Below are 27,201 nucleotides of genomic sequence, written 5' to 3'. Positions count from 1 at the left end.
AAATGAGAAATAGATTATTATTTTTATTTTTCCTTATAGCAGAGTCACTTTTCATAAACTGCCTTTGAAATTAAAGAGTTTTTTCCATGTAAAAAAGCATGCCCATTCTAGAAAATTTTATAGAGAAAAGTAGAAAGAAAAAATATAATTCTGTCACCAAAGGCAACCAATGCCAGCATTTTATTTCCTTCTGATACTGTTTCAAGTCATGACTGTATACTCTATTACTACTCTTCCTATTACTGCAACTGCAGTTACTACCACCACCTTTTCACCCACCATTTACTCAAAGTAACATTATATTTTTACCAGTCTTCACATATTTTTTCCAGTTTTATTGAGAAATAATTGATATTCATCACCATATAAATTTGAAGTGTACAGCATGATGGTTTGATTTACCTATATTGGGAAGTGATTACCACAGTAAGTTTAGTTAACTTCCATCATCTCATATAGATAAAAAGAAAAAGAAAATTCAAATAATTATCCTTGTGATGAAAATTCTTAGGATCTACTCTCTTAACAACTTTCCTTTGTATCATACAGTAATGTTAACTATAGTCATTATTTTGTACATTATGTCACTAGTACTTATTTATCTTATAACTGGAAGTTTGTACCTTTTGACCACCTTCCTCAGATTCCCCCCCCACCCGCCTCGCCACACCGCCTCTGGTAACCACAAGTCTGATCTCTTTTTTCTATGAGTTTTTTTAAAAATTAGATTCCACATAGAGTGAGATCATACAGTATTTGTCTTTCTCTGTCTGATTTATTTCACTTAGCATAATGCCTTCAAGATTCATCTGTGTAGTTACAAATGGTAGGATTTTCTCATTTTTTATGGCTGAATAATATTCCATTGTGTATCTATATTTATATCTATATCTATCTATATATATATATATATATATACATGCCACAACTACTTTATCCATTCATCCATCAGTGGATGCTTAGGTTGTTTTCATGTCTTGGCTACTGCAAATAATTCTGCTATGAGCATGGTAATGCAGATATTTTTTCCAAGTTAGTGGAAATTCAGAAAAGTAAAACAACCTGCTCAAGGTTTTAATACATGACAGGACTAGGATTGGGACCCAGATATATCTAATTCGAAAGCCTGTTTTCTTTACATTTCACACACACATGCTTTTGTGTTCTAGAAACAATTCTGTTTCATGCTTTTTCACTTAAAAATAGTATAAGATTTTTTCCATGCTGTTAACACTCTTCATAAACAATTTAATTGCATCATAACCGTCCATTCTAGGTATATTTTTCACGTTGATAAATTTTATATTGTTTTAATTTTTTATGTATACCTTTTTACTACTTAAAACCAAATCATTACAAAACATAATGTGAGAAGGCTAGGTCAGTTAGACTGAGGTCTAGAAGAGACAACAGGAAGAATTGAGGAGTGCTAATGCCGTAGTCAATATTCACTACTGCAGGTCACTTCCCTGAAAGCCACTCGTTAAGCAAATGTGGACAAGGACCAGCTTGTAGTCAGATGCTTTCAAATTAAGACTTTTAACATGAAATTCCAAATGTGTTGCTTACGCTCTGTGTTGCTAAGGACTTTGCTTTTGTCTTATCCAGTTTCTGACTTATCTGACAGTACTCTGATTGTACAACTCCTGACAAAATATTTCTCGGTTTCTCTTTCCTTTGAGTTTTGTATCCTTAGGAATTTATTTGGAACTTCTTATCCCGGAGAATCAAATGATCACCGTATTTCTAGTTCTGCAAAACTTCCCTGTTAACCACTGAATCCCAATTATAGAATTTGTAAATATTTTTCCTGCTGACTACCTGTTTAAGCCCATGTGTAAACCATATTGTGTTTAAAACATCTTGTTCAATACAGTTTTATCTGCTTAGTTACCTCAATTTAAGCTGCTTGAAGAAATAAATATTCTCTAAAGAAGCATGAGGTATGGATAAAGAACTGTCACATTTACACCAGTTTTTCCAAACAGCTAATTAAGTCTCCAATTCTTTACTATTTTTTTAAATCCAACATATTTCTTGAGCACCTATACTGTAACTGGCATTGTAGTAGACACTGGGCGTATAGTAGAGAAAAAGCTAAAAATGATCCCTGCCCTCACAGAGCATAAAGTCTAGTGGAAGAGGCACACAAAAAAATAAGTAAACAAATTGTGTTTTACTGTAATTGTGTATCGTACAATACATCCTGATATTCTTTTATAATATATAAACATAGTAATAATAGTGTTTCTTCTATAAAATTTTGTTGTATTTTGTTCCTATTCATTCTTTAACTAAGTTGCAAGCTTCAATTTACAATGTTTGTCCATCAGTTTGCCCGTGATCTTTGGGTTAAAAAACATCCTAAAACAAAATGGAATTGTATGGTTTTGCTTGTTTGTCGGTCCCATATTCATGAAATTATATTTTACTTAAAGGAAAATTTCTTAATGTCTTTCCTGCTGCCATGGAATTACTTTGTTCTCAGGTCTGTCAGGAAATTATTGGCTTCCTAACACGAAAATGCCTTTGTAGTGTGCCTGAATGCTATCTGGCTCTGCTGCGAACTGTGAAAGCGCTTGTCAGCTCTGCCAGTAAATCGTCCCTCTCTTACCATAGGTCCAAGGATCTTATAAAGGAAGCCATCCTTGACAATGACTTTATGAAGAACTTGGAGCTGTCGCAGATCCAAGAGATTGTGGACTGTATGTACCCAGTGGAGTACGGCAAAGACAGTTGCATCATCAAAGAAGGAGATGTGGGGTCGCTGGTGTATGTCATGGAAGGTATGGTTTGTAACTATGTTCCTCTGACATTCAAATATTCTCTTTTCATCTTATCAGCCTGCACACAGATGGCAATGCATTTCACGATACAATTCCGTTTTTCTTTTTTGTTGTTGAGAAATGGTTTGAAAAGAGGTAGAACACTGCTTAGTGGTTGATTAATCGTTTGACGTGTTTGTGTTTAGAATTATTAATATGAGAATCTAGTATTTTTTCAGACATGGGGAAAGGATGATAACGTGAAAGAAAGAATTGCTATTTATTGCACTGAATAAGACCACACACTGTCAGATCATTGAGCAAACTCACAAAGCTTCAGTGAAAGCTTAAGTCTCTTGGAAGTATTTTTGGTCAGATAATCAAAGTGTCTTCAGCTCTACTTTTACCTCCCAGTATATGACTAGGTTTCCTGCTATGATGCTTCTATAAAAAGAGAATGTTTTCAGTGTTTCATATGTGTCTGATAGAGGCAGATCATAAAGGTTGGATGGTATATTAGCCACCAGATTAATAAGAGCAATAGCTTGCTTCATAAATCTTGCACAAACTAAGATAGAAACTGCTTTGAAAAAAAACCAAGGCATGCACTGTGTAAATATGTTTTGCACTTACGTAAATTTTCATAATGTGTATTTCTAACTTGAAATTTATAATGGCATGTTTTCCGTTTGGAGGAAGAAAGAAGCCATGAAGAAATCATGACTGAATTAGCTGAGAAGAAAGTGAGTTCAGACATGTCTGTAATAGAAGATGGTTGGCATTGAAAAATCACAGTCGATTTATTTGATGGCAGTTAGTGTTTTACCCAAAGCATTCATGGCAGTGTCCTATAACTGTCAGGTTTCTAGGTCATTCAGAGGAGGAGTGTATTTGGGCAAGTCAATCAACTTCACTGAGTTTCACCCAGCTTATAAAAAAGAAGATACTATTTCTTTCTGGCAGTGGTTTTCAACTGGTGATGATTCTGTCCCCCAGGGACATTTGGCAATGTCTGGAGATGTCTGATTGTTACAATGTGAGTGAGTGTGGAGGTTGGTAAAGACCAGGGGTGCTACTCAACAGGGCAGTGACCCACAGCAGAGAATTACCTGTCCTTAGTGCCTATGCTGAAAAACTTGCTTTCTAACTTCTTTGTAGGATTGTTATGAAGTTAGTAGGGAATAAGTTGTGTGGATGTGTAATGTAAAGTGTAAAACATTGTAGAACAGCAATCAGTATTATTCATATACGTAGCTGATTCACTTTGTTATACAGCAGAAACTAACACACCATTGTAAAGCAATTATACTCCAATAAAGATGTTAAAAAATAAAGAAAGAAAGAAGAAGAAAAAATCAGTATTATTATTTCCATTAAATACTTGACAGTATGTAAGAAGTGTTCTTTCTACATTAATTTTTCTTTGTGGTCTTTTTTGACATATATCAGGCACTTGATATTTACGTATTAATTTCTGTCATTTTTATTTCTTTATAGTTTTCAGCTTTTGTGTCAGTGTTACAGAGTTTTCCTCAAGCCAAAAGGACATAAATGTTCAGCTAGGCTTTCTTCTGACAAAAACAAAATACAATAAATAAAAACACAAACAATATACACTTGATAGAGAATTGCAGGGAAAGGAGGTGAAATTATAGGGCAAGGGTATATGTGGGTATTGAGCAGGAAGGATGAGAGAAATAGAAGAAATATATAGAGGCCAAGTGAAGGCTATAAATATAGAGGCAAAATGTTAAGAACTATTAACAGTTAGAAACCAAGTTTAAAGTACTTATGAGATTATAACATATCAATAGTTTCATATTATTTGATTATTTATGTGTTTTATTGGCAGGTGTGTTTTTAAGAACACAGCTATTGTATAAAGCAGGGTGTACTTCACTTCAGCGATTTTCAAATGTTCGTTATTGATATTCCATTCAAGAAATGAGTATTTTGAAAACCTGTATGTTGCAGTTTTCCTCGTATATTTTTTCTAAAAAAATTCTATTTATTCACGCCATTTGTGTTTTCTAAGACTAACTGCAACTTTACTAGCTATATTAGAAGAAGCTTGGAAATCATAGTTAATATTTATTGAGTTTTTAGAACTCAATGTCCAACATATAGAGCATGCTTTTTCTAAACAGTTTCCATGTATAAAATTTATTTAATTCTCAAAGTAATCCCGTGAGGTTAAGGGCTAATATTTATTATCCCCTTTTATAGATGAGAAGACTGAGGCCCAACTGGTTTAGAGTAGAGTTAGGAGTGAACCCAAGTAATCTGGATTCAGAACCCACACTCTTAACTATAGGGCTATGTATTAGTGAGGGTTCTCCAGAGAAAAAGAGCCAATAGGGTGTGTGTGTGTGTGTTTGTGTATCTGGGTATTGAGAGAGAGGTTTATTTTAAGGAATTGGCTTCCGTGATTGTGGAAGCTGGCAAGTCCAAAATCCGCAGGGTAAGCCCAGCAGGCTGGAGATGCAGGGAAAGGTTGATGCAACAGCTCAAGTCTGAAAGCCAACTGCTGGCAGAATTCCCCTTCCTCAGGGGAGGTCAGTCTTTTTTCTGCTAAGGCCTTCAACTGATCGGATGAGGTCTACCAACATTAAGAAAGTAATCTGCTTTAACTCAAAGACTAATGATTTAAATGTTAATTCCATCTAAAAAATACCTTCACAGAAATGTCTAGTGTAATGTTTGACCAAATATCTGGATGTCATGGGTTTGCAAGTTGACATGGAAAATTAACCATCACAGGTCCATTCCTTGTCAACTTGACACCCGTATACATCTCCTTAAACCATACTCAGCCTCCGAGTAAAGACAGTAACAAGGTCATACTTCTGCCTAACATGACATAATGATCCTGCGTACAATGAAAACAAACAAACCCTTTTCCCAGAAAAGGATGCAAAGTCCTTGGGTAGTGTTTACTCTTCTCCTTAATACCCCATAAATCAAATACTATGATGTAAAGTTAACAATACTTAAATACTATGATATAAAGTCAATACATCTTATGTTACATGATAGGGACTTATAAGAGAGAAGGAAACAAAGATTTTATGCACACATGCACTCACTCATACATACAGACAAACACATTTGTAACAAAATAAAGAAGAAATACCCGTGGCAGACGTCACTAAGTAAAGGTAAATATACTAATTTTTTCCCCATTGCATCAAGCTAATTTTAATATATTTTATTTATCTTCTTTTTATTGCTAGATTGACTAAATAGCAAGTCATCTTAATTATGGTTTAAAAACAGTGTACCAATATTCAAAGTCACAGATTTTGCTATGATGCTGTTGGTTGCTTCAGTTAAACTCACTAAATGACCATGATCTTATAACCTGATGCTGATCTGTCCCCAAGCCGTAATTCTAATCAGTTCTATGTAACTTTGGCTGATTTTATGCTAATATTCTCATGTCAAAATAATTTTTAAAAACCTATCATTTAAATTTTTATAAGTTTTAATTGAGGAAATGTTTCATTGCTTAATTTTTTTTTTTTTAAGATTTATTTATTGATTGATTGCTATGTTGGGTCTTCATTTCTGTGCTAGGGCTTTCTCTAGTTGCGGCAAGTGGGGGCCACTCCTCATCGCGGTGCGCGGGCCTCTCACTATTGTGGCCTCTCTTGTTGCAGAGCACAGGCTCTAGACGCGCAGGCTCAGTAGTTGTGTATCACGGGCCCAGTTGCTCCGTGGCATGTGAGATCTTCCCAGACCAGGGCTCGAACCCGTGTCCCCTGCATTGGCAGGCGGATTCTCAACCACTGCGCCACCAGGGAAGCTCCATTGCTTAGTTTTTTATCAACACATTTAATCTTCTCAAAATTTAGATAGCACTCTTCTTGATAAAGATGGATTCTTTTTCATCTGTGAACATGATTAATATTTATAGAGTATACCATAGCAACAATGGATGAATAGGCTATAGAGGATCTTTCACAAACTTGCGTATTATCAAAACATTCAGAAAAACACCCAGGAGTTTACATGAAAAATCAGTCCAATTTTTCCTGTCTCTCTTCGGTTAAATGAAGTTTTCTTCATAAAATACTTGTTTAACCTGTGCCTTTAATGATTTTTGTTTTAGCTTGGGCAGTGTCCCAAGTATTACTGCATACCTAAATGCCAAATTTTCTCATCGTTTTAACAAAAGAGAATGGTCATATGTTAAGACTTTATTAATTAGGATGACTGAGGAAAAATCATCTGGAGGTAGTGTAAATATATCTTGTATTTTCAAGCAAAATGAGTTGTATGACTTTTAGATATTTACAGTTACTGGCTAGTGGAAGTTTCATTTCAAGTTTTGATCAGAATTGTTTTGGTATTAGTTACTTAAGGCAGCAGTGGATCAAGTTGCTAAGGCTTGATTTATATTTTAATTATGTTTTCAAATATATAAATGACTCTTACAAAATACTTGAATACAGCTTATTTTCTTAAACCAATAGATATTGGTCTTAATTATGATGTAATATTTGTTAATATCTTTACACTCTTGCCCTCTCTGTTTTTTCCATAAACATAAACGTCTGTCTACTGTCATCCAAAAGAAATTCTGATTTAGTAATCGAGAATTGGTTACGTAAATCAAACACCTTCTTTAGGAATCTAATATTTTTGTAGTGAAAAATGTCTAGTTTATATCCATTGAAGTGGTTGATTTGCTTAGAGATATCTTATTTTCTGTGATCTTTCATTGTGGAAGCAGATAGATTATATTTTGTTTTCTGAAAATGGCAAGTATCTGTTTAGTGTTCTTTGATTATTGGCTATTTTAAGTTAAACTTTTAAGTGAAACCATCAAGTTGTTGTTTTTCACAAGGTGCTTGTTAATGATAACGGCTTTTATTAAGTCCTTATATATGGTCTCACATCCATCCCGCTCCTCTTATTAGTTCCTTCTTTCTGCAAGCATAGCTGTGATTTGGTTTAATCTTGGTCCACCTCTGAGTCTTTATTGTTTAGGACTGTGCCATGTACCTTGAAGGCCCTCTTTTTTCTGTCTACCATCAATATCATTGATTTTGTTTTCCTCGCAGTTTTTTAAAAATACTTTTTTAAGAAGGAACAATTCTTCAACTCATCGCACAAGTGATTTTTTAAATAGCCCTTTTGTACACTAATTCTAAGTTATCTGTGATTATTCGCATCAACTCTCAAGTTTCTGTTGTTATTGCATTGAGATTTCCCTTTTGTCTTCTGAAGACTGGTCATCTGCTTCCCTTTCCAGCGAGTCGGTTGATACCAGGTCTGCTTGTTAAGCTGATGTCCAACACTATTTATTCTTCAACATGGTTATCTATCATGCTGGCCACCCACTATCAACAGTAAACTTATACAACTTCATACTGCAAGTTCTCTCCCACCCCCACCCCATCCCCTGAAACGTTTTTACTGTTTTTATGATTAAATAACATATGAAAGCTGACATTCGAAGAGGGGTTTTTATGTAAAATTGAACATTAATGAAGAGCTTCACCATGTCAGTTGGCATTCAAAACACTACCTGAGAGTATGAGGGAGTTGAATGCATTTTCATATGAATTAGTTCAGTAAATTTAACATGAGAAACAGACCATTTTATTCTCCAAAATCAGGTGTTGCCTTTTGGCAACTCAAAACTCTTTTGAGTTTTTCATGTTCATCTGAAAGCTATGATTTGAATAGTTAAAATATCAACGCACTTAAAGTTATTTTTGCAGTCCCTTTACAGGACCAAGCTTATCATGTTAATGATGAAGAACAAGCTGATGTGCTGTGTTAAAAATAAGACAACAGGCCCTGAATGCATCCACTTATGCTAAGCCCCATGTCACCAAATTGAGACTCAATAATAGTTTTGGCTCTCCCAGAAATGTAATCTTAAACCAGTCAATCAGGAGTCACCTAATTAGCAGTAGTTAGGTAATCTGCCTGGTAGGCCCCTGACACCCCCTAAAAGGAAATTGACCTTGCCATAACCAATCCACTTTTTTGTCTAATATCGCTTCCTTGTTCCTGCTCCCTTCTGCCTATAAAAGCCTTTTATTTTGTACAGCTCCTTAGAACTTCTTTCTTATTTACTTGATGGAATACTGCCCAATTCATGAACCATTAATTAAAACCAGTAAGATCTTTAAAATTTACTCAGTTGAATTTTGTTTTTTAACAACTGCTTATATAAAAACAAAACAAAACAAAAAATCTATTTAGAAAAAAGTTATAAGTAAAGGGAATCTGGAAGTTTTAAATGTGAATATTAAAATGTATTTCAGTTATGGAGTTAATGGCAAGAACAGGGAACTGAGATAGTTAGATGCCCCATTGGGTATCATGTTTATTTTGGGGTGCCAACCTTCCAAAAAGACTTTAATATACTTGAGCGAGTGCAGGAAGCATAACATTTATATTTAGCAAGTTGCCATATCATGCACAGATGAAAGGTTCAGGAGGAAAGAATAGCTATTTTTAAAAGCTGAAAACGCTATCACATGAAAAGGGAATTGGTCTTCGTGAATCTAGATGACCAAAGAAAATGCAAGTTATAGGGGGGCTTACATTGGGTCTGCTTGAGAATCAATATTCTGCTAATTAATACGTTCTAGAAGTGATGAAGCAACCTGATGTCATGGCAAGAACCCCATCTCAGGAGGCATTCTAGCAGTGACTACATAGCATCTGCTTGGAGAAAGTTTGTGTGGGTGGAGGGGGGGGGGGTGGTTCCCTGTGGCTGAATTGAACACATCTCCTAATCCCTTTCCCAAACTCCAAGATTCTGAGTCTGTGTTTCTCTGAACAAGTACCTTACAAGTTAGCTTATGAGAACCCAGCCCTCCAAAAGTTTCTTCTTAAAAACCCACCCTGTATACAATGTGCATGTTTACTTTGGAATATTTTTGTACTTTATATTATATAAATCTAGTCATACTGCATGTATTCTTCTGCTACTTCACTTTCTTGTTCAATATTAGCTCCCACTATTTTATACCCAATTTCTTTATCCTTTCTGCTATTGATTATATTTGGATTGTTTCCAGTTATTTTGCTCCTGATTACTAATGAGGTTGAGCATCTTTTCATGTGTTTATATGCAGTTTGTGTTCTGTGAAGTGTCTGTTGGAGTCTTCTGCCCATTTTTTTGTTGGTTGGTTGACTTTACATATTTTGGAGTTTAATCCTTGTCAGTTACATGCATTGCAAATATTTTTCTCCCATCTATATAGCTTGTAGTTTTACTACTTTGTGAGTATCTTCTGAGGAACAGAAGTTACTAATTTTAATGTAGTCGAATATATCAGTCTTCTTCTTGGTTTGTGCTTTTTGTATCTTTGTAAGAAATCCTGGAAGGCAGTGTTTCTCATGGCCACATATGTATGTATGAGTATGTGTGTGTCCCTGAAGGCATGTGTGTAGTAGGTTAGGCAGGTGATGTATTATCTTGAAGGAATATATCCACATTTGTAATCTAAAGGAGAGTTGTCTCTTTCAAAGCAGGAAGCTGGAAAGGCAGTACATTTTTGCTTCTGTGTTCTTTTTTTCCAACATATTTAAAGAAGACTGTATAAGTTGTCCTTAGGGGACAATAAATATGTTTTTGAATATGCTTGATGATAGCGATTTCTTTTCCCTGTGAGGGTAGATTTTATATTTGGAAATAATCACAAGCCATTTAGTGACAGATTTGATGAATAGGGGTAGGTGATTAATATTTTTTTTGGCTAAAATTTGTAAGGGTGTATGTATATGTACCACTATAAAGTAATGACATTTTTTGTATAATTCAAGAAAAATTAAAGAACTTTGATCAAGAACATCATTATCCAAAATGACATATTTTGAAGGATAGTATTCTTAATACCGATTTGGCTACTGAAGTCCTTGTTTGATTTTGTAAAATAAGCCTTATCACGTTGTGGTTATACTAATATATAGTTCTCCATTTTCTTTCTAAATTATTAATGGTGAAAAAGAAAGTGAAGAGTGTAGCTTTTCTTATTTTTGAAGACTCCTGAAAGTCAAAATAATTAAAACTTGCTGTGCTTATTTTTTTGAGATGATAGTTGAAAAGCCATCAATTTTTTTCAAAAAATTAATCTGAAATTGGTACAACAGATCATAGATTATGTTAAAAAGGTAAAACTATCTTTTTTCTTCACAACAGTTATGGGATTTACTTCTATGCTGACTCATTTTGCTAAAATATCAGTATATCCATTCTTCAATTTTGAGAGAATGGCAAATTTGAAAGTTTAAAAATACATTTTTGATGAAAACAAAAACCAAAAACAGCATACCTGAAAAAATGAAAAGAAAATGTGGATTAGTACCTCCTTGACAATAGTGTATAACACATTGATTTCTTGCTAATGAGGTGAAATTTACTTCAGCCATCCTTTCATGGAACTGTTGAGTAGTTTGCATGCTGAACAATAAACAGGATTCTAAAATTGTTGAGGGCTCATTTTAAGAACACACAGATGTATTTCTTCAGGGACTTTAACAAGATTTCCAGTGATTTTTGTGGGGGGCTAGATAGACTAATGCTTTTAATATTCATCCCTCTAATGAAAAATCCTTGAATGGTTAGTAATCGTTTTGGCACACTCTCAAAGGGCAGGGAAGATGGGCGCTACTTCCCAGCACAGTGAAACTGCCTGGTGTGACTACCATGGCAACAGCCCACCCACCCCCACTCCAGGGAAGATTGAAATGGGTCTCTGAAGTCCTTATTGGAATTCTCCCATGACTCCGCATTTGAGGAACGCAGCCTTTAATTGCACATACTTTATCTGAATTTAACTACTGTACCTTTGGAAGGTTGCGGTCTGAGTCTGATCTTTATGTTTTGATATTTATATTTAGATTTATATAATGATCTTTATATTTTATATTTAGACCCTTCCATAAACTCCTTTCTGATGAAAATGAAAATATTTTTGTACCAAAGCTCCTGCAGAAGTGCACGGATTTAGAATTATGATAGATGACTTAAAATGGTATTAAAATCAATTCCTGAGAATCCACATTTCATGCATATTTAAAGTATCAAGGACTTGTTATTGAGTATATTTACATTAATGATTTATTTAATACCATTTTTTTGCCTAATTTGCCCAACTTTACCAAATTAAGTAGCTTTCTTTGTATCCAAAACTATCTTATAGTTATTCATAAGAATATATGTGAGCTAATGCTTTTAAACCCAAACATTTACTTTTTATTTGCTCTTTGCAATCTTGTGTAACTTAACAAGAAGAGTTAAGTTATTCTGTACACTTTTCAACATCAAAGCAAGTTACTCTGTTAATTTATCAATAGCAAAGCCATGTTAGAAAAAGCATCTAGTGAAGGTGGCCAAACTCTTATGAGAGGTGGTTTTCCATTTCACAAATACACAATGGTGTATTTTCAGAGGAAAACCAAAACTTTTCATAAAATCGAAATTAATAGTCAATGTTTAAAATTTTCCTTCAAAAATCGAGTATGCTTCTTTAAAAGATCATTTATTCCATACTGGTAAAAAGAAGAGAGTGAGTGAGCATTGATTCCCAGTAGAGCTTAATTAATAGCCTATTGTAATAACTTTCATTAAAAGCCATTCACATACTCATCAATTTTTTTCATTTTTATGACTATAAGAACATAATTCAGTGTTACATTTTATATTTGGCTCATGTTTATAGACCATCATTTTACATTACTCTTTTATTACATTGCATTTCATAATGGTTTAGAATATTTAATACCTTCAGCATATTCTTAAGGTAGATCTGTGCTTTCTCCGATGGTTCATTCAATAATGGTACATGCCCTCAAATTAAAGCCATATTTAAAAGATTTCTGGTGCAAAGATTTGTACTGACTCACCTTGTTGGAAATATACACACGCACATATTTGTATGTTGTGCCCATGTACGTGTATATGAATTTACATGAAGTTATCCATTCTCAGAGTTCAGCTTATCTTCCAGGAGATGATGGGGTGGTGGTAGTATCATATATAGGATTCTATAAATGGTTAAATTCAAATTTACAAGAAAAGCAGAAGATTAATGATAAGTATTGTTGATAAGGCTCTCATGTGATTTAAAAATTAGTCTGCAAAGAATAAACATTTGGTTTGTAGGTTTTTGAGCACCATTGTGCAGACCATTCTCTTAAAAGCAAATTTAGATGACTTGTACAGGAAGTTTTGAAATTTCATTTAGTCCTATGAATTTGAATTTTTATATAGTATATCAATTCTAAAGGTCAAAGGCATATGAAATAGGAAAAATGTTTCAGCAGATTTTTCTTTGTGTTGAGAATTAGGTTACATATATACATAGCAGGCATTGCTGAACTACCATACTTTCTCTCCCTTCCATATGGTGTGTTTCTACAAAAGTAGAAAGGGTGTTATAGATAAAGCAGAGCTTGGATTTGACTGAATGTAGTTCATGAATATATGAAATTCTTTGTATTTCCCTCAACAATTGAGAATAGCAAAGAAAGTTTTCAATGAAGTTCTTCAATAGTTTCCTTACTATGATTTATTAATTCATTTATTTGATTATTCATTTCTCAATTTCGATTCCTAGAAACTGCCTCCTCGATGCTGACTATATCTCAGTGGGCACTGAGGGTGTAACAGTGAACAAGACATACACAGCCCCTTCTCTTCTAGAGCTTCCATCCTGGTGATGGTAATAGGGGAAAAGGACAAAGAACAAGCATGGAGGCAAGCAAATACATTCAGATAGTGATCAGTGCTATGAATACATTAGACACAACAGGATGATGTAAGAGAGAATCATGAAGGTGGGTCTCGTAATGATTGGGTGGCTCAGGGAAGGTTTCCCTGCGAGGGTAACATTTGAGTTGAGACCTGAATGACAAGACGGAGCCAGATGCAAAAGTGTGGATACAGGATTCCAGATGAGGTCAGACAATGGCAAGTAGTAAAGCTACAAGGTGGGGAAATGTTAGAGACAGAAAGAAGGCAATGGCATGAGTTAAGGTTGGAAAGGTTGGCAGAGGCAAGGTCACATGTGGTACACTATAAGTAGCTGATTTTTTATTCCAAGAGATTTAGGGGTTTAGGTTGATGTGGGACCTGGTTTGATTTATGTTTAATAGGTAAAAAAAATGGATGGCACTAATAATCAGAAGTTGGAAAAAATGTGTTGTAAAGTGGTGGGAGGAACAGGGGTACCATTTGGAGGGCTATAGCAGTAATCCAAGCAAAATATGATGTTGGCTTGAGCTCGGATGGCAGTGTGGGAGATGCGGGAAGTGTGGTATATTCTGCAGCTCACAGTTGTGATATGGGTGAGAAAGAAAGAGAAATTGGGATTGACTTTTAGGTTTTTGATTTAAATAGTTGGGTGAATGGTGGTGCCATTTTCCAAGATGGGAAAAAGCGAGAGGTGTTCATGTTTAAGAAAGTAAATCAATAATTCTGTTGTGACAAGGTGAAGTTAAGGTGCCTATTAGACCTCCCATTGGAGATTTCAAGTTGATGACAGTGGCTACACGTCTGAAAGCTCAGTTAAGAGGTCAGATTGTGGAGGTAGAAGTATTATAACTAAACCAAGCGTAGGAGGAAGATTGATGAAAGTAGTTCTCTTATAATTATAGTTGTTTTACATGCAGCAGATTAAGTAGGTAAATCATAGATATAAACATTCATAAATATTTTAAAATTATCCATGAAAAATCCTCACAGAAAACTGAAAATTTCTTCCTACTTTGTGCAAACTAGTATCCTTAATGCAGCGATTCTCAAAGTGTAGTCTGTGGACCCTTTTAGGGGCTCCTTGAGGTCAAAACTATTTTCATAATAACATGAGCATGTAATTTGTCTTCTGTCTCATTCTCTCATGAGTGTACAGTAGAGTTTTGTAGAAGCCACATGATATGCCATATAGCAGCAGGTTGAATACAGAAGCAGAAAATGCAGCTGTCTTCTATTGAGTCAGACAGCAATTAGATTTCCAAAAAGTATAAAACAGTGGGATGGTTCCTATTAAATTTTTTGTTTTTAAAATGTAGTTAATTTTATTTAAAAATATATTTTAACATGTAATAAGTTTATTACTTTCAAGAGAATGACTATTTTAAAAAATTCTCAGTTTTAAGGTTTAATGGAATAAATATCGATAAATGCAGTCCATGTAAGCAAAAGCTTTTTGAGGTTTTCAGTAATTTTTCATAATGTAAAGAGGTTTTGAGGATAAAAGTTTGAGAACCACTGCCTTAAGCTATATGACCTGAAGACAAATATGACCAATTGGATGTTTGTTTCAGAAAACAATCGAGGATTAGTTTAAGGTTCAAAATATCAGATATCAACACACCAACCTTCAAATAGCACAGAAATAGGACCATGTTACAAAACAAATGTTTTTTAAATAAAGTCTTGGTACATTAGAAACAAAATTTTCTGTAAGGGCTGGCATTTAAATCTAGAGCAAATAGCCAATACGTATCAACAGTGGGCGAGTAAGTTCCATTGAAGTGCTTATTATTCTGTTAATTACATTCCATTTCACAGTTTTGAAAGGTATCCTTGAGCCATTTTGTGGGTTCTGTTTGCACACTTTCTAATGTTTAAGATTTGGGAATCGAATTGAGTTCCCCAGTGATTATCCTGATTTAGTGTAGTAGGATACTGATTTTTTTTTTTTTTTTTGTAATTAGACTTTAAATATAGTTCTAAAGGAATAAAAGAATCAAAATTTTTTAATCCAATCAGCATTTTTGGAGAAGAAAGTGGCTTTTTCCTGTGCTTATTTCTCACTTAAAAACATCCTTGAAGATGCAACATTTTGTATTCTGAAGGCTCAGAACAACTTGTCTGATACCTTAAATGTTTTCCGATTTAAAAAGAGAGTGCATCAAAAATTCTAGAAACAATAAACGCTGGAGAGGGTGTGGAGAAAAGGGAACACTCTTGCACTGTTGGTGGGAATGTAAATTGATACAGCCACTATGGAGAACAGTATGGAGGTTCCTTAAAAAACTGAAAATAGAACTACCATACGACCCAGCAATCCCACTACTGGGCATATACCCTGAGAAAACCATAATTCAAAAAGAGTCATGTACCAAAATGTTCCTTGCAGCTCTATTTACAATAGCCAGGACGTGGAAGCAACCTAAATGTCCATCATTGGATAAATGGATAAAGAAGATGTGGCACAGATATACAATGGACTATTACTCAGCCATAAAAAGAAACGAAATGGAGTTATTTGTAGTGAGGTGAATGGAGTTAGAGTCTGTCATACAGAGTGAAGTAAGTCAGAAAGAGAAAAACAAATACAGTATGCTAACACATATATATGGAATCTAACGGAAAAAAAAAAAAAAGGTCATGAAGAACCTAGTGACAAGACAGGAATAAAGACACAGACCTACTAGAGAATGGACTTGAGGATATGGGGAAGGGGAAGGGTAAGCTGTGACAAAGTGAGAGAGTGGCATGGACATATATACACTACCAAACGTAAAATAGATAGCTAGTGGGAAGCAACCTCATAGCACAGGGAGATCAGCTCTGTGCTTTGTGACCACCTAGAGGGGTGGGATAGGGAGGGTGGGAGGGAGGGAGATGCAAGAGGGAAGAGATATGGGAACATATGTGTATGTATAACTGATTCACTTTGTTATAAAGCAGAAACTAACACATCATTGTAAAGCAATTATACTCCAATAAAGATGTTTTAAAAAAAAGAAAAAAAAAAAAAGAGAGTGCATTATTTTACATGTGGTCCCAGTTTAATACTCTCAATGCACAGGTAAACCTAAACTGTCAGCTTATTGCTTGGTCATCTCTTTTAAAATACTCGTTGCTAAGTAAATGTTTGAAATCTCTACTTATTTGTCTTGTGATACATTTTGCAAAGAGCTTTTTCATTTGCTAGTGCATTTGCTTGTTTTTGATATCTCACCACCAAGCATTTTCTTGGGATGAGTTAAAAAAAAAGATGCTGCTTTCATTTATTGTTCTTGGAAAGACAATGTTCTTCTTTCTACTCCGCAAAGCAGCTTTTATGAGACAAGTAACATTGGGAGATGAAAGACTTATTCCAACTGTGAACACACATGATATTATATTGTGATGAGAAATTAATTTTAATATTTGTTCTTTATGCAAGTTATAGTTCAGTGTTTTATACAACAGTACATTTTGTTTCCTGTTCTCACAAAGCACAGACTATTCTTGGCATAACCAGACGACTGAAGTAGGTTTCTGTCTCTTGTGCTTTATGTTATAAGCTTTGGCCATTTGGTCTCAGTTGTCTCGTAGAGAAATGACCACTGGACTAAAAGCTGTAAATTCTAGGAGTTTAATCCAGATTCATCCCTTAAGCAGCCATGTGACCATATTGAAATAATCCTCTCTGTACTTTACCTGCTCTATTCCCAAATTCATGGATGATACCTCCTTTTCCCCTGGCGTTAGATCATGCTTAGAAACCCAGGAGTGGTTCCAGGCTCCACATCTGTTGATCTGCAAATCTTCTTCAATCTATCAGCTTATCACTATCCTGTGTCCCTGTTTGCTCCTGCTCTGGTTGAGGACTATTATAACTCCTTTCGAAATTTTCCAACAGTTACTCTAGGTCTTTCTGTCTCTAGGCTTATTTCACTTTCATACGTTCTCTACACTACCATAAGCAAGATCTTACTCAAAGACAAATATGTTTATGTCATCTCCCTGTTTGATGTTTTCCAGTGCCTTCCCATGGTAAAAAGCCAAACTCCTTCTGGCAGATGACTGTACAGTGTAATGAAGAGAGCTGGGTTTTGGAACTTAGCAGATGCGAACTTCAATCTTGATTTTGCCATCTAACTAGCTCAGTAACCTTGGGGAAATTCTCTAACCTTTTCTGGACATCGCTGCCTCATTTGTCAAGTAATATAGTATATGTCAAGCATCGAGTCCTGTGTCTGGCACCTGGGGTTGCACCATTGCTTACTGATCTGCTTCTGCTTCCCTGTTAGATTCTCTGCACTCAGCACTCCGTGGCTCTGGCTCAACCTCCTCAAATAGTCGCTTGTCTTTCTGACTCTGTGTTTTCCTCTGACTGGAGTATATACACTGAAATATTACTGCTCTTCAGAGTCAATGTAGATGTTGGCTCTGCTAAGAAGCCTTCTCTGACACCTCCTAACTGGGCTGGATTCTCTTTTCTGAAGTTCCTGTAACATCTTCTGGGTCTCTCTATACAAGAACATTGGTCAGACTGTGTTTTGTTCATTCATCCAATTTATTCATTCAGGAAATACTTATTCTGCATGTATTATGTGCCAGACATTGTTCCAAGTGTTTAGGTTATAGTAGAGACCAAAGGATACAAAATTTCTCTAGTGCTTTTATCCTAATGGGGGAGATACACAACAAACAAATACTATGTATAATGTGTATGTGTTGAGTACAGACATATATATATACATATATATATATATATATATACACACACACACATATATACATGCACACATATATATATAGTGTGTGTCTGTGTATGTGTGTGTGTGTGTGTGTGTGAGCTATATATAGAGATCAGGTACGGTTAAGTGCTATGAAAACCAAAGCATGGTAAGGGGACAGAGAGTGACAAGCAGGATGGGGAAGGATTGGTATATTTTGCAGGGTAGTCATGGAAGGACTCTATAAGTTGAACATTCAGCAGAAGCAGAGACATGAATGAGGTGATGATGGGCCATGCTAATATCTGAAGGAAGAACATTTTAGGCAAAAGGAATAAAAATCTGTCAAGCCGTGAGATGGGGTCGTGGTTGACATGTTCAAAGAACAGTATGGAAGCCAGTGTGAATGGAGTGGGATAAATGATCACAGGGGTGCAGGTGAAGGAGTTAGGTAAAGAAAGCAATGATAGAAGAGTTTCAGTGGCATTGTAGCCCTGGTAAGGGCTTTATATATATATATTCTTTCCTTGCTTTTAATCACGGTGGGAATTCCTAGAAGGGTTTGAGCAAAAGAGCAACGTGCTTTACCTTAGAGCTTTTTTGCAGCTATGACAAACTCTCTAGTAGCAAAAGGAAGCTGGGATATCAGTTAGGAGGCTATTGAAATAGTTAAGAAGGGGGATAACGATGACTTGGACTAAAGGGGTACAAGTGGAGATGGTAAGAAATGGTCAAATTTAGGAGCTGTTTTAAAAGTTCCGCCAGTAGTATCTGATAATGGGTTGGACTGGAAATTGTATGTGAACTAAAGAGAAGAGTGAAGGATACCGAATTTGGGGCCTGAACAACTCTAGAGCAATGGAGTTTGCCTTTCACAGAAATTAGGAAGACTGTCTGAGGAGCAAGACTGTCAGCAGATGTCTCGTGTTGGCTTATTTATTGTATTAGGGATTCGCTAAGTTGGAGTATCAAAAAAGCCCTCAAAATACAATGGTTCAAATAAAATGTAAGTTTATTTCTCTTTGATGTAATGTCCTTGAGGTCAGTGGAGGAGGCTGGGAGCAGCTACACTCCATGTGGTTATTCAGGCACCCAGGTTTCTTCCATCTTGTTGCTCTGGTATCACCCAGGTGTGATCATTGTATAGAGAGCTGAAGCTGGGTCATCACCAGGGACTACTAGGTGTTCCCACGTCTGGGATGGGGAGGAGAGGAATGACAGGGCAAGGAGCTTCAGCCTCAAAGGGAAGTTACACCCTTCACCTGCTCTCATCCTCTTGTCCAGAATGTAGCTACAAGAAAAGCTAGAAAAAAGTAATCTCTACAAAGGTAGCCATTTGTCTAGTCAAAAACTGGGGAGGGTGGTTCTCTTACTAAAATGAAGGAGGGAATGAATTTTAGGGGATAGACATAAACATATTTCGCTCTTTCTCAGTAACTTAAGGTCAGGAACTACTTGTGTTCTCTATAACCCCAGTTCTCTAACCATAGTGCCTACACACAGTACATATTCCCTGCATGTTGACTTCATTAATACCAAACTAATTATATGGGACAGAAATTATTATATACTGGATGTTGTGTTTCCTCCTAGGAACTTTCTAATTCATTTCATAAATCATTTTTTACATTTCAGACTATATTGTTAATGTGTCTTTATCACTAATGCAGAAAAACTATCTTTAAGTCAGTGTTTTACATTTATTTATTATCCAGGATGAACAAATGATGATGAGCCATTACTTATGTTTTTTAAAAGAGTGTTTACCTCACACATTTGCTTCCAGATAACGATTCCAGAAATCACACTCGGTGGTGAAAGAATGAGTCACTTCCATGTAATAAAATTGCATCTCCTATTCCAAACTGCTTAATTCTCCAGACCTCACATAACATTCCACTTAAGCTACATGCTGCTGCTTCTTCCTAGTACTGTTTAGCTTAGGAGTTAGAGAAGATGTATTTGGGTTTAAAGATGTTTCTTTTAATGAAAGAATCGTAAACCATATAATGTTTAAAAATATGTTTTGGAATAAGGAATCTACTCTGAAGATAAAATTTAATAAGACAACAAGTTGGAAATACAGTAAAGTATTTTATAATCAGGTAACTGAGGCGACACACAGGAAATATGATGTCTCTTTTGAAAAGCTTGAGGTTGAGCTACTAGTATGAAAGAAAAATAGTTCCTATTTCTTTGTAATATGCCGTTTTGAAAATTGGCCCTATCTTCTGTTCGAGATCTGTATGTGTGTGTATGTTTCTTGTAAGGTCATCCTATTTGTGGAATACCACACACTATTTTACAAACACCGTCAGTGGGAATGATTGAATTCTTTGGTATTTAGTTGGACGTCTCCAAACCTAGGTCTATGTATCAAACATGTTTTCTTAATTTATTAGCAGAATTTTAGTTCAAAAGATTAAATGAAGACATGGGTATTGAAGAACCTCTTTAGTCTACCAGACTCTAAGTTCCATGTAGGCAGAAACCTTGTGGATGTTCCCCAGTGCCTAGCCCTGCGCCAGCACCTAGTAAGTGTTTCATTCATTTAGCAAATAATTATTAATGGAATCTTGCTTGCTCCCCAACACCAAAACTTTACAGTATATTTTAGGGAATCCATACACATACCCATCCACATGCAAAAATGTATAACACACACAGACAAATCTGTATCAAATTCCCTTCAAATCTAGAATTATCTTCTCATAGATAATGAAAATGGATAATAAGCTATTAGAGCTTCTGAAAAATTTTAAGAAAATAATTATTAAGCATCTACTTAATTCTGAAAATTATCTACCTGTTTTCCCTCTAGGTGAAATTTTTACTTATTTATTTTTAAAATTAATTAATTAATTTATTTATTTATTTTGGCCGTGTTGGGTCTTCGTTTCTGTGCGAGGGCTTTCTCTAGTTGCGGCAAGCGGGGGCCACTCTTCATCGTGGTGCACGGGCCTCTCACTGTCGCGGCCTCTCTTCTTGGGAGCACAGGCTCCAGACGCGGAGGCTCAGTAATAGTGGCTCACGGGCCTAGTTGCTCCGCAGCATGTGGGATCTTCCCAGACCAGGGCTTGAACCCGTGTCCCCTGCATTGGCAGGCAGATTCTCAACCACTGCGCCACCAGGGAAGCCCGAAATTTTTATTTATTTAATATTTAAAATCCCCTGTTGAAATTTAATAAGCCAAAGGTTTAAAAACCTGTTTGCTTGTTTGATCTAACATGGTATTATTTAGACTGTGCAGACTTTCTATTAAGATCCTTAGAGGTGAGCCCTGCGTGTGTGTGTGCGCATGTATGTGTGTGTATACATTTATAAATTTTCAACTCTTTAAAGATGAAAATTTGAAGGGCACTTGGTATATTTAAGATTCCAAAAATATTATTAGATGGTAGTAATAGAGACATTCACAAAACTGTATATAAATCTTCCATCAATGTGGAAGCGTATCCCGTTATGCTCAAGAGATAATTTGTTGAGCTAAACTTTGCCCTAAGGAAAGCAAAAGATATTAGAAACATTTTGAGTAAAAATATTTAGCTTCTCATATCTTATAATGCTTTGCCTGTGGCTAAAATGAAACTGAGTTTAATAAACTTTTACCATGAATGACAAATGTCTTTCATCAATTCATCATACCAAATATATTCATTTTTAAAAACACCCAACCATAAAAACACACAGAATTGCTAAGTTTGAAGTAACCTTTAAAAAATGATCAAATATTTCTTGAGGCTTCATTATATGAACTATGTAAGGTCAAGCTTCATGTCCTAAAATATTTGAGAGAATTGAATTTCATAAAATCTGTTACTATTGAGAATATTTCCCCTGTGTTTAAATTAATGCAACCTTAACACTCCCTTTTTAAATTACATTATTTTATATTGTTCAAAATGGATAACTTAGGTTCAGTTATCCTTGCTTCCAAGACTGAAGAGGAAAGAAGAATCCCTCAAGTATGTTTTTGACTTAGGGAGACAGTAATGTATACTAGTCAAGAATAAGCCTTGGGCAAGTTATTTTACCTCAATGAATCTGTGTTTCACTCCCTATAAAATGTAACTTAATACCTTCCTCAAAGGGTACTTGTGAGGAGGAACTGAATGTGAAACATTTAGCACTCATTTAAAGACACTGTAAACATTAAAAAATATATATATACTAATTCTTCTTCTTAGCGTAGGAAATTCAAATATTTAACTTTCTTTTCATCTTCTAATGGTGTGCAAATAATCAGAGTTTTAGTACCTTAGCCTCAAGAAGCAGGAACTCACAATTGAAAATGGCAAATGTTTAACAATCAGCTCTGAAAAAAAAGAAGAAAAAGAGATCCCTTGCTTGTAGTCTTTGCAAATTTTCATGGTGTATATACTCCTATCATCACTAATTTCAGATTACCAACATGATGTCTGAATGCAGAGTTGCTAAATCTGTTAAGAGTCCACTCTGGCACACCACTAGGTATGCCAGCTCATAAAGAACTGCTTAATCAATCATGTCTATAATTACAGAATTGGAACATGAATTTGACACATTATACTTTTATTAATTATTCATGGATGGTATTTTCCATCAGTGCAGTTCATTGATTATACTTCTGATGTCAGTTCCTTTTAGCTCTGAAATTTCAGATTTTCCTTCACATTTTACCTTTGAAGTTGCAGCTGACTCAGAACCTGCATTTGCCCTACTTGGGAATAACACATTGGGTGCATTAAGCTTCAGCCATTCCTCAAAGTAACATGCTGTGTTACATGTGTGCAATGTTTTTATTTATATATTTTGAGTAATTTTTTTCTTTCAGTGAAGGATAATGTAAAAGGGCTTACGAATTCCCACTCTGTTTTAACCTGTAACCAGCTATTTCTTTATCAACTTACCAGTAATGCTTCAGAGAAAATATGCATTTTGTAGAATAGGCAATTTCTGGAATTAAAAACCAGAAAACACCAATGATGTAATAGATAATACACTTGGTCCCTTAGGCCGGAGTCAGCATGGTACCATAATGTAGATTGTCTCATTTAACTCTTTAATTCATGCAATATTAGTTATAGATTCAAAATTTCTTTAATAGGTTTTCTTCATACTGGTATATATTAGTTTCTACCGATAAATCGATATCATGGGTTCTTTTGATATAATAGTTGCCACTTATTTCCATTGAACAGAATTTTATACTTTCTCTTCAATTTGTTTTCATTCTTGGATTATCAAAACATCTGCTGTCATATTCATTCAAACATGATCATTTGCACCCAAAAGGTAAAAATCATGAAACCTCATTCAAATCCTTTTCCATCCTTTAAGGCCAGAGCTCATGCCATTTTCTCCATCAAACTTTTGGGATTTTTTTTTTTTTTTTAAGTAATTTCTTCCTTCACAGATTTTCTACTAATCCACGGGCAAATATCACTATATTCTAGTTCATTGGTTCTCAAAGTGCGATCCCTGAACCAGCGGTGTCAGAATCGTTGGAGAACTTGTTAGAGATGAAAATTCTCAGGGCCCACCTCAGACATACTGCATCAGAAAGTCTAGGAATAACTTCCAGCAGTCTGTGCTTTAACAAGTCCTCTGAGTGACCCTGATTTTGAGTGACTGATGGTATAATTTGGCTTCCTATTTAGTTGTGTGTTCCATGATAACCAGGATTTATGAGTAATTATATCTTTTAAATAGTAGGTACCCAATAAATATTTGCTGAATAAACTGATAAGTCAATGAATAAAAGGACAATTTAAGAAACACAAGCTAATTAACTGGAGGAATAAAGGACAGGATATTTTGTTTGAAAGGCTATCATTCGAAGGAGAAATGAGATATGTCCTTTAAACATCCATGGGCTGGAATTAAGGTAAATGAACACAAATTAGGAGGGCTTATTAGGGTTAGGTTATTTTGATTACCTCAGTAATGAACTCATTCAATCCTAACAATAATTCCATGGAGTAGGTGTTATACTCATTTCACTGATGAAAAAATGAGACTTAGAATATATATATGTCTCTATCTATATCAGGATTATATATTTAGGCAGGTTTCAAACCTAGTTCTCTCTGCCTCACTTTCCCCATCGTGTCCAGAGAGTCAAATTTCAACTGTAGGTTGGTTCAATCAATTTATTCAATGTTAACTGTATATAAGTATGAACCAGACACATGATAGGTGTTTAGCATTTAACAATGAGCAGCAAGTGTCCTTATCTGTAAAATGTGGAAAATAAAAGTACCTAGTACTTCTTAGGGCTGTTGTGATGATTAAATATGATAGACATCAATCATTAAAGAAGACAAAATAATAAATTGTGAAAAGTGCAAAGATGGAGAGAAAGAAAAGCATCAGGTAGAGATACCTGATATAGACTGAGTGGCAGGGGAAATTGCTCTAAAGCAGTGACATTGACGCTGATCCAGAGTGACAAGTATCCTTTGGCTCGATGACAAACCAAGGGAAGAGCACTTTAGACATAAGACCTGTGTGTGCAAAACCCTAAGTGTCAGGAGCTGACACTCTGGAATGGAGTAAGACCTCTGTCACTACAAGTTTTTAAGTGCATCATTCTGAAAATAGTATTTGGAGTATGATGGAGATGAAACAGCCACAGAAGAGCAGTGTTACACTGCATGGCCTATCAATTTCCATCCAATCCTACATATTTGTGTTTTCCACATGTCTATAAAATATCATTGATATAACAATAAAGCAAAGTATATATAAATGTACAACTAGGAGTAAAAGCTTGTAGTAAGTATGACATCAAATAAGTATTTTTTTAAGAGTGAAAACTAAAAAAGCTTAAAATCTGAAGAATTTAGAGATTATTAGTAAACTTGAATTCAGTACAATATCCTCTAGTTTTTTTCCCTAGCACTCTCTAAGACTAACTGAGGATGCCAGATGGCTTGGAGCACTTTTGTTCATAATTAATGTGTTGAACTATTCTCTAACTGGATTATAGTGTCCTTTATAGAAAATCTCGGATTAGATTCCTTCCCGGTTATACTTACATTTGATATACAGTCTACAATTAAGATAGGATGGAAATGGGGTGGTTTGAATCACTAAGTAAAATGGATGGATTTTAAATGAAATTAAATTGTGGTAAAAATCTTATGTTATTTCTAAGTAGCTCTTTGGAAGATATTACCAAGTAGAAATGTAAATATTTCAATTTAATTGGATTTTCCTATTAACAAACTTTACTTATTCCTTATTTCACTATAAGACTAGAAAATGGAGGCTGCTAGTTGCTGTATTATGAAGACTCTAAGCCTCTCAATGATCACGTCATATCATCTTTTGTTTTCCTGGAACTAATACAAAACCCAACAATAATTAGCACCAGTGATGTTTGTTGAATGAGTGAGTGAATGAAGTAGAGATGAACATATCCAGCAAGTAATTGTGAGTGACATTAAAGTAACATAAAGAATATATTTAATTTTTATTTCAGAAATCTTAGGACTGATATTAATTCTCTCTCTCTCTCTCTCTCTATATATATATATGTTAGGTATCCCATAGCTGTATTGCCCATAACTATCAAAAGTGTAGTATATAAAAAAAGAATCTTAAGAAGCTAATATGGCTACATTGCTTTAAAACACCAGTTTAAAGTCATTTCTGGGGACTTCCCTACCGGTCCCATGGTTAAGACTCCGCGCTTCCACTGCAGAGGGTGCAGGTTCGATCCCTGGTCGGGGAACTAAGATCCCACATGCCTGCCATGCGGCCAAAAAAAAAAAAAAAAAAAGTCATTTCTGTTTGCAGCATTATTGAGACATAGTGTAGTTTGGATTCACATAAAATAAAATGGCCAGCAAAGACAATTGTTGTGAGAAGGCAACCCTCAAATGTCTTTTTCTACCATACATCCATAGTTAACAGAAGGGAAAAATGTCTCTGTGTAGATATAATTTGGGGTGTTTTTTTAAAAAGATAGGCTTACATATTAAAAATTGCATATAACCTTTAAGCTATAATTGCAAATTATAGTAATATGTAATATAAATCTTAGGAGTAAGCTCTAAGAAATATTTGTATTTAAAGGAGAAACAATGCAATTGACAGATTATAAATCTATAATATGCCTCACATAATAGATACATTAAAAAATACATATTTGGTATTAAATACAAATATTCTTAATCCTTACTCCTTCTGTTTTCAATGTGATTATGCTGTGGAGGAATTTGTGTCTTCATGCATATCCATGTATCAGTATTCTTTATAAAATATAAATTTGCTAGAGTGAGAGAATTAATTGAAGAAAAAATGAAAGGATAATAGATATGATATTCTTCTATAAGGTAGACAGCTTTTAATGTAATTGTTTATGATCTGATATATAGAAAAAAAATACCTTACACACATACCTTCTACCAAGCAATATAAGTTTTTTTTTTTTTTTAAAGTTATACAATTTTTATTTATTTATTTATTTATTTATGGCTGTGTTGGGTCTTCGTTTCTGTGCGAGGGCTTTCTCTAGTTGTGGTAAGTGGGGGCCACTCCTCATCGCGGTGCGCGGGCCTCTCATTATCGCGGCCTCTCTTGTTACGGAGCACAGGCTCCAGACGCGCAGGCTCAGTAATTGTGGCTCACGGGCCTAGTTGCTCCGCGGCATGTGGGATCTTCCCAGACCAGGGCTCGAACCCATGTCCCCCGCACCGGCAGGCAGATTCTCAACCACTGCACCACCAGGGAAGCCCTAAGTTTTTTTTTATTATATAAGTTTCAGGTGTACAACATTTTAATTCACCATCTGTATTACACAAAGTAATCACCCCTGAAAAGTCTAGTTACCATCCATCACTGTACAGTTGAACCCCTTCACCCCTTTTGTCTACCCCTCAACCCTCTTCCCCTCTTGTAACCACCAATATGCTCTCTGTATCTATGAGTTTTTGTTTTGTTTGTTTATTGGTTTTGTTTTTTAATGTTCCACATATGAGTAAAATCATAGGATGTCTTTTTCCTGCTGCCTTATTTCACTTAG

The 27,201-nt window shown here is 35.2% G+C and overlaps 1 protein-coding gene across 2 annotated transcripts in view; it reads left to right on the top strand.

Moving 5' to 3' along the window:
* Positions 1-27,201, top strand: part of PRKG1 (protein kinase cGMP-dependent 1) — a 1,237,939-nt gene that overhangs the window by 162,657 nt on the left and 1,048,081 nt on the right. For both annotated transcript variants that reach the window (XM_082339465.1, XM_082339464.1), the window contains exon 2: positions 2,620-2,786. In XM_082339465.1, coding sequence (XP_082195591.1) covers positions 2,620-2,786 — 167 coding nt within the window. The remainder of the gene's footprint in view (positions 1-2,619; positions 2,787-27,201) is intronic.

This window comes from Balaenoptera borealis (genome assembly GCF_965194805.1).
Source record: "Balaenoptera borealis genome assembly, chromosome: 10".
In the NCBI taxonomy this organism is placed as follows: Eukaryota; Metazoa; Chordata; class Mammalia; order Artiodactyla; family Balaenopteridae; genus Balaenoptera; species Balaenoptera borealis.
Note: the sequence above shows the minus strand (reverse complement) of the source record. Positions and strands in the feature narration are given on the sequence as shown.